The sequence below is a fragment of the Corvus brachyrhynchos genome, unplaced genomic scaffold (assembly GCF_000691975.1).
Source record: "Corvus brachyrhynchos isolate BGI_N302 unplaced genomic scaffold, ASM69197v1 scaffold114, whole genome shotgun sequence".
Taxonomy (NCBI): Eukaryota; Metazoa; Chordata; class Aves; order Passeriformes; family Corvidae; genus Corvus; species Corvus brachyrhynchos.
The window spans coordinates 2,840,169-2,854,205 of record NW_008238337.1 but is presented as its reverse complement, the minus strand read 5'-3'; the positions used below and the strand labels follow the sequence as shown (position 1 = coordinate 2,854,205).

The 14,037-nt window shown below is 43.2% G+C and overlaps 1 protein-coding gene across 4 annotated transcripts; it reads left to right on the top strand.

The window, feature by feature from the left end:
* Window positions 1-6: 6 nt before the first annotated feature.
* On the top strand, window positions 7-13,905 carry CCDC62 (coiled-coil domain containing 62). Of its 4 annotated transcripts, XR_001862181.1 has the most exons (12): window positions 7-324; window positions 604-796; window positions 1,394-1,560; window positions 1,836-1,937; window positions 2,273-2,444; window positions 2,530-2,631; window positions 3,616-3,704; window positions 4,496-4,596; window positions 8,947-9,115; window positions 9,746-9,871; window positions 12,142-12,744; window positions 13,636-13,905. XR_001862181.1 is itself a non-coding variant. In XM_017734786.1 (11 exons), the coding sequence occupies exons 1-11, from the start codon at window positions 289-291 to the stop codon at window positions 13,663-13,665; spliced, it is 1,287 nt and encodes a 428-aa protein (XP_017590275.1). In that variant the 5' UTR covers window positions 7-288; the 3' UTR covers window positions 13,666-13,905. The 4 variants fall into 4 exon arrangements, 3 of the variants coding, with proteins under 3 accessions (XP_017590275.1, XP_017590273.1, XP_017590274.1); XM_017734786.1 differs by lacking the exon at window positions 12,142-12,744; XM_017734784.1 differs by lacking the exons at window positions 8,947-9,115; window positions 9,746-9,871; window positions 12,142-12,744; window positions 13,636-13,905 and adding an exon at window positions 5,188-6,104.
* The last annotated feature ends 132 nt before the right edge of the window (window positions 13,906-14,037 follow it).

Below are 14,037 nucleotides of genomic sequence, written 5' to 3'. Positions count from 1 at the left end.
CCCGGGCTTAGGAAGAGCCTTCCCAGCCGGGCGGGACAGCGGGGAGGTGCTGCAGGCCTGCCCGGGAAGGGGGGCCGCTCCCCGGGGGAGGTACCTCAGGGCCCCCCTCAGGCCTGCGGGAGGCCGCAGGGCCGCCCCCGCCCCGCTCCGGCTCAACGCCGCTTGTGCTCCCTCAGGGTCGGCGGGTAACGGGGCTGCTGGACGCGGGAGCCTCCATGCTGAACGTGACATCCTTGAAGCGTTCCCGGTTCCACTAATGCCTGGCAGCGCTCTGGCCCCCAGTCCCCTATGAGTTCATCGCTGCCGCGTTCTGCTTCTCCCCAGGTAAAACATGAAAGCGCCGCTAGCAATCAGCTCTCTTTGGTTGGAGGGTACTCATTGTGCTGCTAGCGGTTTGAGTCATGGACCACAGGTGGTACCACCTTGTCATGCAAAGGGCTTCAGTCAAGGGCCACAGGTTGTACCACGAGCATAAGGAACTTTTTGAAATGGTTTCTATTTATAATAGAAACATAACTCTACTGAAATAAAAGCCTCGAGTTTATTATGAGATAATTTGTCACTTCCTTGTGTTGAAATGCATTCCTGTCTCACCTTTTGTAGGCATTTAGCCCAGATCGCAAGAACAGCATCATTAGGAGACAGAGACAAGAACTCAAGCTTTTAATTGCAGAACTGAAAGATCGTGACAAGGAGCTCAATGACATGGTGGCAGTGCATGAGAGACACATTCAGGCCTGGGAAGATGATCGCCAAAAAATACTGACTTTAGCAGAACGATGCAGCTTATTAACCAGTAAGTGTTGTGATGTAAAGAAGAAGATCTTGGTCTTAAAAGTATATTCAGCTGCTTTGACCCCTCAATAACAGTTTTGCATCGTATAAGGGACCATTTCCTACCCATCAGCCTTTAAATCTTATTGTCTGTTTCTGAGATCTAAACTTCCACACTGGTGCTGAAGTGATCTGATTTTGAAGGGGGTATGATGATCAGATAACTCTTTCTCGTCTGAATGTGTAAATTGCTTCTGTGAATTCTTTAAAAAATAATCTGATTAAATAAATGTCGGGGAAGAGAAAAATTTGCAACTTGATGGCGAGTTACAGAGCCCTGTGCCCTGAGGTTCTGCTGCACGGCTCTGAACAAACACAAACCACCCAGTGAAACACCTGGTGGCTCTGAACAGTCTCAGCACAGAGCTCACCACACAGGTTCCTGCTCCATCTGACCTGGGTAGCCAGGGAATCCTCCTTCAGAGTGTGCAACACAAGCATCCAGTTCTGAATTGTGTGATTTTAAAACACTGGGTTAAATGATTTCTGAGATTTAAGAAGTTGCATGACAGCCTCTGAGCTGTTTTCTCACAGATAACTTTGTCTCCTTCCTTTGCAGATGAGCTGAACGAGAGAAATGCAATTATAAAATCACTGACCAAAAAGTTGAAGTTGTTAGAATCCCAGCATAATGACAGTAAGACAACACTTGAAAACACACAACAGAAGTTTAAAGAGCTCACCCAAAAAGTATCAGATTCATCTGTTCACTGCCAGGCTCTGGAGGTAGGGACTGAGTAATGATCTGATTTTGCAGTCTATGCATGTACAGGATGCCTGTGATGAACTGTAACATTCCAAAACTGAGACATGCAGGGTATTAAGACCCTTGATCACAAGCTGATTGGGGAATAATTCTTACTCCAGTCCTCTTTTCTTCAGTTTGCTCAGGATCCTGCATAACCATTCATGATGTTTAAATAACATGGATGCATTTACTGGAAAAAAACAGTAACTTTCAATCACTGAAGTAATAGCTGACACTTATTTCTGTTCACTAGGAGAAAAATCTGAGTCTCCACTGCTCAGTTTTGGAACTGTCTGCTAAGACAGGCCAGCTGCAAGCAAGGGAACAGGAGCTTCTCACTATGCTTCAGCTGAAGGTAGTGTCTGTAACATCTGTCATCTCATGGGCACTAAATGTGGTCAAACTGCAGTGCAGCTGTTGCTGACTGTGCCATGAGGCTTCTGTCACTGGTGATCTCACTCATGGTTAATTCTTAAGCTGGTTTGAGAAGGGAAAAGTAGTCAGCAATAAACTGGTTTATTTTCATAAACAAGCTTGTTTCCAAGCTTTAATTCTAGGGTTTTTTTTTTCCCCAAAAGCTCAGAAGGAAGTCTGTGCATCTCTTTAACTGCTGCAGAAAGATGTACTGTTGTTTTGTCAAAACCCACCCATAACATAAAAAATAAGAATTCATTCTGTTTTCTATTTTAGGACAAGGCCTTAATTGAAACAACTGATCAGATTACTGAGGTTACATCCAAGTTTAAGACACTGGAAGATGCACTGCATGCAGCAAAGCTGGAGGAATTCAGTCGCAACAGAAAACAGCAAGACCTCAATCTGACCCTGAGCGATGTCATGTTTCAAGTGAATAAGATTAAAGGTAAATGTTTATACTGGGCACCTAATTTAGTGTAGGCCAGCATGACTCCTTTTCACTCTGGGAAATGCTACACTTTGTTTTACAGATGTCCTCTCTGAAAAGATGAAAGAAAGCAGCAAGCACCAGGAGGAAATCAGTCACCTGAAACAAGAAAATGGCTGCTTGAGGAGTGAGCTGATGCTGGCAGGTAAGGGTGGGCAGTTGGCCTTTCATGCCTTGGCTTTCAACAGCTCAGAGGCTTCTAGGCAGCAGTTCACCGATATCTGTGAAGGAGGCAGCTTGGTACCTACCTTCCTTGCAGTTTAATAAAAGTATATCCCTTGTGTGCCATTCTTCTATGGAAGCAATATCTGGGGCTTCTGCAGGGACACTTTATAAAATCTTGTGAAAGCAGAAAGTTCACCAAAGTGATTACATGGCAGGGAGTAAGTGGCTTGGGGGATTCTCTCCTGAAAATTTTGAGACTTTCTCTTCTCTGTTGCTTTCTTTAGCTGATGGGTTTGGTTTAGGCTGGTTTAATATGCAGACCTTGGTAAACTGCATCTTGCGCTCCGTAATACCTTTGGTTTTGGATGGAAGAACATCTGGTGCTGCAGTGGATAGAAAAGGTCACTGCAATATTCTTGGGGACAGCCACAGAGACCTTGAAAGATTAGGTGGCCAAAGGTGTCCCCTGCTGGAAAATTTCCTTGCCTATCACTTCTAGTCTGCTATTACCTTTGCCAGACATTGATCCCATGTCTCATTATTTTAAAACCGATAGAATTGGGAGTTGTTTCTCAACGCTTCCCTGTACATGCATGAATTAGAATTAATTAACTGAATTTCCTTTATCCTTGCCTCTTTTTTTTCCCCTTTTCCCTTTCCCTTTTCTATTTCCTTTCCTTTCTGAAAATGTTAAATAAATCAGCCAATGAAACACAGTATTGCTGCTAGTAAAATGAAGTCAGGTGCTGAGGAAAAGCCCAAGGAAAACACTTGATTTTTTAGTTTTCTTTTGGGTTTTGTGCTCTTTTTATCTGGAGGAGAAACAGATCCTGTTGATCTTAAGAAAATGCTTTTGTTTTGTTTCAGTACCGCCTTCTACTGCTACAGACACAGCATTAGCAATGCACTTGCTTTGTATCTATTCACCTGAAGTAACTGAAACAATTATTATGTTTTGAAACAGTGGAGGAAGCACAGCGAAAGGACCAACTTTATCAGTTTGCCAAGTCCAAGCAAGTGCGGATTGAAAAACAATTGTCCAGTTTGCAACAGGTACAGCCCTGATTGTGTTTCTGCTCTGAGGTTAGAGAAGCATTTTCAGTAACATCAGACCTGCGTGGAACAGTGTAAAGAAGTTAGATCTGATTATTATTAATTAAGGGAAAAAAAAAGTCTGTTTGTGCCTTGCTGGGATCCCTGTAGAATGTTGATTTGTTTCGTTTGGGGTTAAGCTGAAAAGCCCGTGGTGCTTGCTGGGAAGTCAAGTGAAGGGCAGCAGAATTGGGATTGCACACCTGCCCAAGGTGAACTCAGCAGTGTAAGGGACATGGTGTCCTGGCAGATTTGTTTTTCAAGACTTAAACCCTGTGTGTTCACCTGCTCTCAGTTGAGGTTCTCAAGGCATGTTCCACTTTTTAAACAGTAAATAATTGATGGGTAGTTACCTTCTCCATTAGCTTCACAAAAAATCCCCTGCAGTGAAAGCCAAATCCCATGATCATCATCCATGTTACATTCTGTAACTGTGGACAACATAATAACAACATGAATTAAGTATCAGATAACAGTAATGGTATTTTATTTATGGTTCAGTGTGGTTCCATCTTAGAAGAATAGTCCAGTCTCCTAATAGAAATCCTGTTTATTGCTGCAAAATGTTATTTTCCTAAATACATACAGAGATGTCCTCTTGGATTTGGAAGTCTTTGTCAATAGTTTGACTACAGGCATTGGTTTAGAAAAACATTTTCAGGATGTTTTTGGAAGACAGGCACTGTGGTACTGCCTGATGATGATGTTCCTGCACCCAGACATTTACTAATGCCCCTCACGGTCTCTAACAGGTCTGTGTAAAACAGCAGCAGGACTTACACTTCCTTCATGTCAACTTGGATAGCTCTCAGGATTCCAGGAAAAAGCATGAAAAGGCAGCAAGTGGAAGGAGGTAAAGATATTTTTAATTTTTTTTTCTTAAATAGTTTATCCTCAAAGAGAGACTTCACTGTTCAGCCTTAACTAACATCCTAACAGAGGTGTGTGCTGGGTCAGGATGGCTTTGCTGGACTCAACCACAAACATCCAGTGAAGCTGTCAAGTACCTTGTTTTTTATTTGGTTGAGAGAGGCCGTGAACATCAGTCACAGACCAAGTATTGTAGCAGGCCAGACATCTCATGATTTTTTTAGAAAATGAAGTAGTCTGGTGGTAGGAGTGTTAATCTGACTCCCTACTACTTTTGTTTAAAAAGCTAAGTTTATTTTAGGATGTAAACTTAGAGAATTGGTGCACACCCTGGAGGTTCAGACAGAATCACCACACTGTATAAAACATGAAGCAACTCTCAGACTGATTTGAAAAGTAACAGCCGGATCTAGGCAGATTTTCTGTGGGGTTTTGGCAGGATACAGTTGCCTGGTGATGTGTGAGCTGCTGCAGAACCGTGGCAGCAGCCTCTGTTCTGTAGAGCTTTAGGAGTGCACTTGGGGATGCTCTTTACCTGCAGCGTTTCTGACTTGTTTTTGTCGTGCCGTTGTAGCACAGGGGCCACATTCTCTGCCTCTGAAAGCCCCAGCGAGACAGACATGGGTAGGACTGAGGGCAGCCACAGGATGTGCGAGGAGTGTGGAACTGCACCAGTTCCAGCAAGTAGGGTAAAACCCACCCCTGAGATGTGTGAAGTAGATAATAGACAGTTACAGAATGCTTCAGACTTGGAGGAAACTACCTCAGCGTTCTTAAAGCGGTGTCAAAAAGTTGTGAAAGGCTTGGCTGTCCCTGCGGAAGAAGGAGAAAAGCAGGATGTTGCATCAAGCTTTGATGAGCTAGACAGTGAAAAATTTCATGAGGCAAACAACACAAGGCCATTGAGAAACAGGGAAATTGGAGAGAATGGAGTGAAAAGCAGAGACCGACAAACCTTTGAGGTGTCTTTGCCTTCATATGATCATTGGCTTAACATAAGATCTCATGTAGATTTGCAAAGCACTTTGATCCAGAACATCACATCTGACAAAAGTGATAATGGAAAGAAAACCTGGGAAGAGAGATCTGAAATTGAGTCTGGCCAAGAAAGCAGAGACGCTCCTGTGACTTGCAAGTCTGAATCTGATTCCTGTATTAATAACTTAACTGTAAATGAAGATGAGCGATGGAAGCCACTATCAGATCTGGAATGGCTGGAGATTTTCAAACCCAAAAAGAGAGATGGAAATGCACGCTGTGGAAAAGATTACAGCTGTTTTGAGACTGCAAAAGAGATTAAATGTACCTGCTCAAAAAGGTTATGAGTTTGTTGCCTTTAAGAAATAAGTATAAGCTAGAGTTATGTAGAAATTTAGGAGTATAAGCTCTTGATATTATCTCAAGCTATGTATAAAGTAACTGCTGGTTTAAATTTAGTCTATCAACTTGAAAAGTAACAAATTTAAAATAAAAATAGCTCTTAAAGTATCATGATTCTATTTTTATGCATTTATTTTTCCTTATCTCTTGTCCTCAAGAGCTGTGTGGGCAGGAGAAGCCGCAATACCATATAACTTAGGCAAATAAACTAATTGAGAAAATCTTAGGATTTTTTGAAATCCCGGGTGTTGCTTGTAACTCTGATGGGTCAGATACGTTCTGACCAGAGCTGGACTTGTACCATGATGTTTCTGTGAGGCAAGAAACAGATCCAGGTTTTGTGTGATGCTTTAGTGACTGTGTTACTTCTATTGAGAAATCACACCTTGGCTGGGCAAGAATGTAGGACACAGCTCTAAGCACAGGCTGCTGCCTCTGTCAGGGCAAGAAATGAGATGGCAAGATTTACAGGACAGCAATCTGTCCACCATCCAGTTCATGGGACTCTATCCCTCTGTCTGTGCTGTGGGAGGAAGAGGACAGGTGGTTGGGGACAAGCAAAATGAGGTTTCTAATGCTGAGAAGTGTCAGAAGAAGACTCAGGTGCCTCAGTGGTGTTGGAATGTCTCAGAGATAAAAATGCTGCTCAGAAGTAGCTTTGTGCCTGCACAAGCAAAGGCATTCAGAGCTGGGGCTTGCTCTGGATTTGTTCTGTTGGTTCCTCTATTTCCTTTCAAAAAATTGATTTGCCAGCTCTATTTTAGAAGGATTTCTGAAGTTTCACAGTGATTTCATAGCTGCCTTTTAGCCAGAGGAGGAGCCTTCCAGCTGGTGGTTTGACAAGCACAGTAAATGAACAGCTGTTTAAACCTGCTAACAGTGTTTGCCAGCAAGTCTGCCCAGCATCCAAACAGATAAATGTTTTGGAATGGAAAGATCTGATGTATGGATGCTTTCATTCTGTGTGGCTTTTGAAATAGAAATATTGTAGAAATCCTTCCTGCAGTGAGACAAACCTGTTCAGGAACAAGGTGAATGGGCAGCCACTGAAAAAGAATGCTGGCCTGGCACATTCCCACGTGCCTTAGCTGAGCTTCACACACCCGTGTGGGCTCTCTCTAGTTTCCACTGGCTATAAATCATTGTAAAGACTCCACTCCCCTTCTGTCTACCCTGAGCTTTCTTCTTTACTCCCCCCGCAGCACCAATGACACACTGCCATCCCTCCAAATCCCTTTTGAGGCTGGATCATGAAAGCTGCTTTCACTTTTTGTCTTGTCCTATTTGTCTTGTCCTTCAGTGAATTTTAAAAGAAAATGGACAAATTTAAGCTGGGCAGTGCAGCTAGAAAAGATATCCTCTAGTTGGGGGGGCTGTGCTACCCACTGGGGATTTGCTGCTGAGCTATCCAGTTTTCTTGATGCCCACATTTGGTCCTGGGGCCCTGCTAATTGGAGATGGATTGACTCAGTGCAAATCCCTGACTGTCTGCTCTCCAGCCTCTGCAGACTCGGATTTGCCAGGCAATAAATCCTCGCCCCTAAATGGGAGGAAGGCAGGAGCGTTGCTTCTGTGAGGGATTAATGGCAGAGACCAAACACAGCGTTCCTCCTGGGACTTGAATCTGGATCCTCCAGTTTTCCATTGCTTCTTTCATAGTGCTGATGATGTAGTTTGTGTTTAGGGAAGGGTGCTGGCACCTCCCTGTCAGCCCAGCAAATATTTTTGCCATGAGTTCCTGAATTCTGGAGCAGCCAACAAGGAGGCTGTTAACAGTCAAATACCTTCCCCAACAGCAAAGGGGATTGTGAAATCCCCGAGTGCAGGAATCATTTCTGTGTGTTCTGACTTGGTGACTTCATTTATGTTGGGCCAACGTTTGCTGCCTTTGGATTTTTATCTCAATTCTCATTTTAAAGATGGAGCATCAGCAGGTACTTGTTGAGTCTGCTCGGGCTGGACTAAGCCACCCATTCCTGAGCCATTTCTCTGCCTCAAAATCAAACCAGTTTCCCCTTCCTTTCCAACCTGTGTGTTTTCCAGGACAGGCCATGCTCATCTCATGTCCTCACATCCCTGTTCCAGGCTGCTTGTTCCCTCACGTCTCCACAGAACCTTTCCTTGTCACAAACACAGCCATGAGCTTTTCTCTCCTAAAAGAGAGTCTGTTTTATCCCAGTGTTTTATGGGAGAAGTGAAATGGTACACAGCAGACACTCATGAGCTGGCAACTCTCATGAGGGCTTTTTCCTAGATTGAATGTCAGTTAAAAATACATTTATTTTTAACAGTCTTGCCCGGTATGGAATGCACTGTTACACCAAAATAAGTATCTAAAGAATATCTAACGAAATGTTGTCAATTCAAAGATGATATTTTCTTTGAAATATACTTTTTTTTCCCATTATTTGCCTATCCAGGCAGGGCTAGCACTCTGCTTCTGTTATGTTCCGAAGTTGATGAATGTGGTTTGCTCCTGTATTTAAAAATAAATAAACCCAAGCCTCTTTGGGAAAGCTCTCCTGTGATCTCTGAAGTAAGATGATGACTGTGAAATTCCCTTGAAAGGTACACCTGCAAATATTAATTTGCCTAATGGTTGATTGAAACCAAAAAGGGAGTTGGGTGTGAGGGAAGAGGGAGTAGCAGAGTGTTGGGAAGAATGAAGTATTGCCTTTCATGTGCTCTTTGCAGGGTTAAGTGCACACTCAAGCACATGGTCCTGGAGCTGGCTGAGACTGGTTGAATGTCAAGCCCTTGTCCTCAGAGGATGAAACCGATGTAGGGAAGCTGTAAAGCATGGGAATGCTCTGAGGAACAGGATAACCTCCCAAGCTTCTTGGTTTCCTTGGCTCAGGGCCCACAGTTATTTATGTTGTGCCATGATTTTCCCTTGAAAGTTTAAGAAGGATGGTGATACTGTTTCTGCCAATGTCTTAACTTTTTTTAACAGTGAAGAAAATCTGGATCTGAATTCCTACCACTTGGCTTCTCCCCATTTGACATCCACTCAGAAGAGTGACATGACTCAAAATTCCAGGAAATCCTCTGGTGAAGACTCCCCTCTGGACATCAGTGACCTGGCAGTGACTAAACCAACAAACAGATGCTGCATGAACACAGTCAGTATCTCATTGCACAATGTCCTTGACTGATTTTAAGGGGAATTATGACTGGTGGTAGGAATGCAAATGTCTCCCAGCATGGAAGAACTGGGGACTCAAATGATGAGACAGCAGGCTTAAGGAAAAGGTGGTAACATATTTTTTAAAAACAACTCCTTGTTGTCTCAATATGCCTTTGACAGCATAAGTATAAATGAGTTTTTAAAAAATAATTATTTTTTGGTTTTGGAATGAAAAGCTTGAGGAAAATGGATGCTGGCTAATTGGTAATTCCACTAAATATCTGAGTACATGTGGATGCAGTTATCAGAAGCTGTTGGACATGTTTCTTTCCTGTTCTGCTTGGTCTTCGCTCTTTCTCATGTCTTTATTCTCTCCTTTATCCCTGAAGTACCTCTCTTGTGTGAGCTCCATATACAGGCATGTGGAAATCTGTTAAAAAATGTCAGGAGGAAGGAGCTCTGTGTTAATCAGAAGCACCAGCAGTTAGGCAGTGTCTGTTACATTGCAGTATTTTGAACAGAAACATTTCAAAATCAAAATGCTAGTTCTTGGTGCTTTATAATTCTTTTGAATACTCCAAAAAAAGATCCCTCCATAACTCTGGCTCCTCTCTGTGTCCCCCAGGATACCAGTTCCCTGTTCTGGAAGCTGGAGCGCTTGCTGGCCCGGTCCCGACAGATGCTTACTGATCTGGAGCTCAGCCTTCTCCACACCAGCCCCTCCTGCATTCCCAACACCAACATGAATAAGGTACAGATTGCTCTCCCAGGACTCAGGTCAGGTGCTCAGGAATACTGATTGGGAACATCCTTTCCCTTATGCTTGGCTTGCACTGCATTAGCAAAGCATGAGGAGGATATTGGTTATGAAAAGACAGTTCCTGCATGCCTTAGTGCTTGAATTTTTTATAGGATTCTGTATGGCTGCTCAAGGTCATGACAGGATTTGACTTCTGCATGTGTCTAAACAGATGGAAGGCAGAAATCATTTTGGGGCAAGCTGTAGGAGGTCTAAAAAAAGTGAACACTGATTCTTTCTCCCTTAAAGAAAATGAGATGGTTTCTCAGGCTCAGCATACACTCACTGCTCTGCTGTCCCAGAGACTCACAGTCAGAACTAGTTTATTATTATATTCATGGAAAGGAGGGCAGTATAGGGAATAGGTGGTATATAGGATACTTTTGGATAAGGATTTAAACCAGAAGCTCAGCTTAAATAAATTTAGAGCTTTTGTGGGTTAATAGTTTTAGCTCCTTCATTGCAGGGGTCAGGGTCAGAGAATATATACAGTGGTCAAAGAAAAGAACCTGTATGTAGCTGTCACGGCAGTTTATTTTATGAGCACAAGTGCTGATAAAGTTCCTGGTGAGTATTTGGGCAGTAGAAGTAATCAGAGAAAGGGTCACTTGTTTGGTGGATAAATATCCATAAGAATTTCTGCCTTGTTTGACAAGGACATTGTACCTTTTGTCCCTAGAAATGAGTAAACTTGTGCTGGTGTATATCCCAAAGGGAGGATTTAGGCTTCTGCGTTCAGAGCAGTGCTGAACCCTCATCTTCATCCTCACATGTATCACCTCCCTCTAAAAAGTTGCACTCCTTTTAGCCTTAGATGAACTTGACCAGAACAACGTTACTGTAAGGAACAGACAAAGCCATTTTTATAACATTCAGCACCATAAAACCTTCGCTGTGCTGGGCCTGAGTGTAAAGGTTGTGTGCCAGCGTTTGCATAAACTGAAAGGATATTTTGTTCAGAAGTTCCTCTGCAGGATTTCATTCAGTGGCAAAGACAGCAGCAGTTTAGTCTTCTGCAAAGACTCCTGAGTAGGAGGATTCCTGAAAAGCTCCCTGCAACACAGTGCTTGTTTGTGGCTCTTGCCCAGCCCCATCAGCTGTCTGGCTCCTGCTCACTGCTTGGCACGTCATAGCTCAGCTACTCTGGCTGCCCATGACTCTGCTTTATAATCTGATGCTGCATTTTTGAGCTTGGAAATTGGCTTCTCCTTCAGCACGGGTGCTTTAGTGGATAGAAAATGAAGCAGGCTCATGTGTAGTGGCGGGAGCAGATCCTGAGCCACATCTGTGGAACTTTGATCTGCTTTCAGAGCGGATCTGGGCAAAAACTCGTCAAGCGTGTTCGAGTTAATCTATGCAGGCCAACTAACCTGTGCTTAAAACCAGGCTTACCTGGGGCTGTTTTAAACTGAGCTTTAGAACATAATACATATTAAAAAACAGCCTTTAGAATTTCATCAGGAAGAATTTGTACATGTTGGATTCTGTGCCCTGCTTGGGGGAGGGAGGAGAAGAGGGAATTAAGAAGTGCACCCCTGCTGCTCACCATCTTGAACCTGGCAGCTCTGGAAATTTTATTCTCTGAGTCCTTTGATTTCCATGTAGTTTTTTTACATTACAATGGAAACAACAGAGCTTGCAGAAACTCTTCACAGAAGCCAGTTATCTGCTGCAGAAGAAAGAGATGCTAAGCTTCTTTTTTTTCTCTGTGATGTTCCGTGAGCATGAAGGTGTTTTCAGCTTCATCTTTTATTGTTTGCTTCCCTCTATATAAATGCATCTGCAATATTAATACACTTTATAGATTTCTGAGGTGGGCCTGGCACAGGATTCGAAGTGCATTTCCAATAAAACTCTTGTGATTACTGTAACAGCAAACAGATATTAAGGCAGCAAGTAGTTCCTTTAGTCAAATAATTAAACTTTTCTCAAGCATGTTCCTCATCCTCAGGGCAGTCAGATCTCACAGCTTCATTCCCCAGTACCTGCACCCTCCTTACTGTAGTTAAAACCCTTCTGTGTGTTACAGATAACAGGATCAAGGATGTGAACATTGTTGAATGAGAGATTGGGAAGTTTTTTCCAGTGCCAAGGCCAAGGGCTGTTTTAGGATACTGTTCCTGGGCTCAGAGCCCCAGAAGTAGAATGTATTGAATAGAGCTGTTTCAGAATATCCAAAGCAGCCTTACCCACAGCAGATTGTTTTTTTCTTTTTGAATCAGGAAATTTCTCACTCTCTGATTATTTGTTCTCCTATTGTGGATTGGATGCTTGCGATAGGCACCACCTTGTCTGGTTCTGAGGACAAAAGTGTAACCAGATATGGTCAAAATCCTGAAGACCACATGAAACTGAATAAGAACCAGCAACAATGAGGAGAAAAACTGGCAAAAAAAAAGAAGTCTTCCAGTGCTGACACAACCTGAGCTCATGCCTGCAAAGGGAGGTTATCCCACAGCCAGCTGGGCTGTGACACTCTGTGGCACCGGGTTTCTCATGTGGATCAGCCTCAATCCAGTGGGGAGCTGGTGCTCAGTTCTCTGTTGGATATTCCAGCTGCAGTCCCTGAGCTGTTTGTGCCCTGTGGAGCCAAACCTGCTGTGCCCTGGGGAGTCTGGGTGGTTTGCAGCACCCTCGTGTTCTGCTGGTTCTGCATTAAGCCTGGAGACACTGAGTCTTCTCTCAAAACCCGTCGGATCTGCGGAGTGCAGCTGATGGAGCTCTTGGAGGAGATGGATGCTGAGTAGCTGGAATGCCAAACCTGACTCTGCTGTAATGTTCCTGTGCACAGAGAGAGCTCTTCTTTTCCTAAAAAGAGCCCTGAGGTAAAAGCAGCTGGAGGTTTTATAGGCTGAAGCCAGCACTGTGACTTGCATGCTGAAACCACTGATGGTACAAAGCTTCAGGAGCAAATCCCCAAAAGTGCTGAGCCCCATGCTGAGGCAGCAGAGTGGTGAGAGCACGCTGAGCCTACAGAAATAATCACATTTGCCTCAAGTGAGAAAGAGCCAGTGGAACAAACACACCACAATCCACTGTGGATCCATGACAAGAATGAGGGACTCTGCGAGGCACTGGCTAATGTGTAATTCTCATTTTCTTTGTGTGTTAAAAGGGACTGAATCACTGTGATCAGTTAGATCTGAAGCAGAGCAGGTCCAGAAATAACTAAACATTTGTGGAATTTCATATACAGAATTGATTTTGGTTGTGTTTGTTTGGTTTTAAATTGCTTTGAAACTCATTTGAAGGCAGGTGCACTGACAAACATTAGGGTAATTTCCTCCCTAGCTGCCAGTGATTTAGCCATTCTCATCAGTCAGTTGTTTTGCCTCTAGAGAGAGGTTGGGTGGGAGGGAGTTGAAGAACTCAGGAGGAAAGCAGTGAGTAAAAGGCTATATTCAGTTTTGGACGCAGCAGCATGTGCCACTGCTCATAAATGGTGACTCAGTGGCTGGCCTGGGGCACAAAGATCACTCCTTTCCTCAAAGCCAACTGGAAAGGTTTTATTTCCCAACACTCCGGTGGTGGCCCTGAGACTGTTGTCTTTCTGTGAAGTACTTTGTTTACCTTTTCCTCTTTATATTTTTACTCTGTGTTCTTACTCTGTTTGCAGTGTGAAAATGTGTGTAGTAAATTGACATACGTGTGATTGCATCAGATATTTCAGAGGAAATGTTCCTGCTTTTTAATAAAAATCTTTTCATTTTCTGCAGAGGAAGAAGTTGTTTCCAACACAGAAGTAATTCTGAGGACTGAGGATCATCAACCCAGCAGCTACAATGGAAAGTTACCTCATTTTTTTCCATGGTCCTCCTGAGTGTTTGAAAGACTCACAAGTGGCACGAAGATGTGACTCTGCGGGAATGTATTTTATCTTGAAATAAAACACAGAATTATGCCAAGATTAACAAAGCTATTTTTATAGCTGAGAGCTCAGGTTAAACACTAGCTTGTTTTTTAAGAATCTGAAGTGTGTAATTGTTACAACATAGGAACTATTTTTCTTTTTTTTTATGGTGGCTCTGAAATATTTATAGAGTATGACACAGCCAAGCTTTTTGTTCTGGATTTCTTGCCTTGTAGAGAGAGATGAATAATGTTTATAGGAAGTTCCC

Excerpts from the sequence above, each read along its gene's own strand:
- CCDC62 (XM_017734784.1), top strand. The coding sequence starts at position 289 with ATGAGTTCATCGCTGCCGCGTTCTGCTTCTCCCCAG. Across the intron at positions 325-603 it reads CGCGTTCTGCTTCTCCCCAG|GCATTTAGCCCAGATCGCAA; the intron begins GTAAAACATGAA and ends CACCTTTTGTAG. Across the intron at positions 797-1,393 it reads ACGATGCAGCTTATTAACCA|ATGAGCTGAACGAGAGAAAT; the intron begins GTAAGTGTTGTG and ends CTTCCTTTGCAG.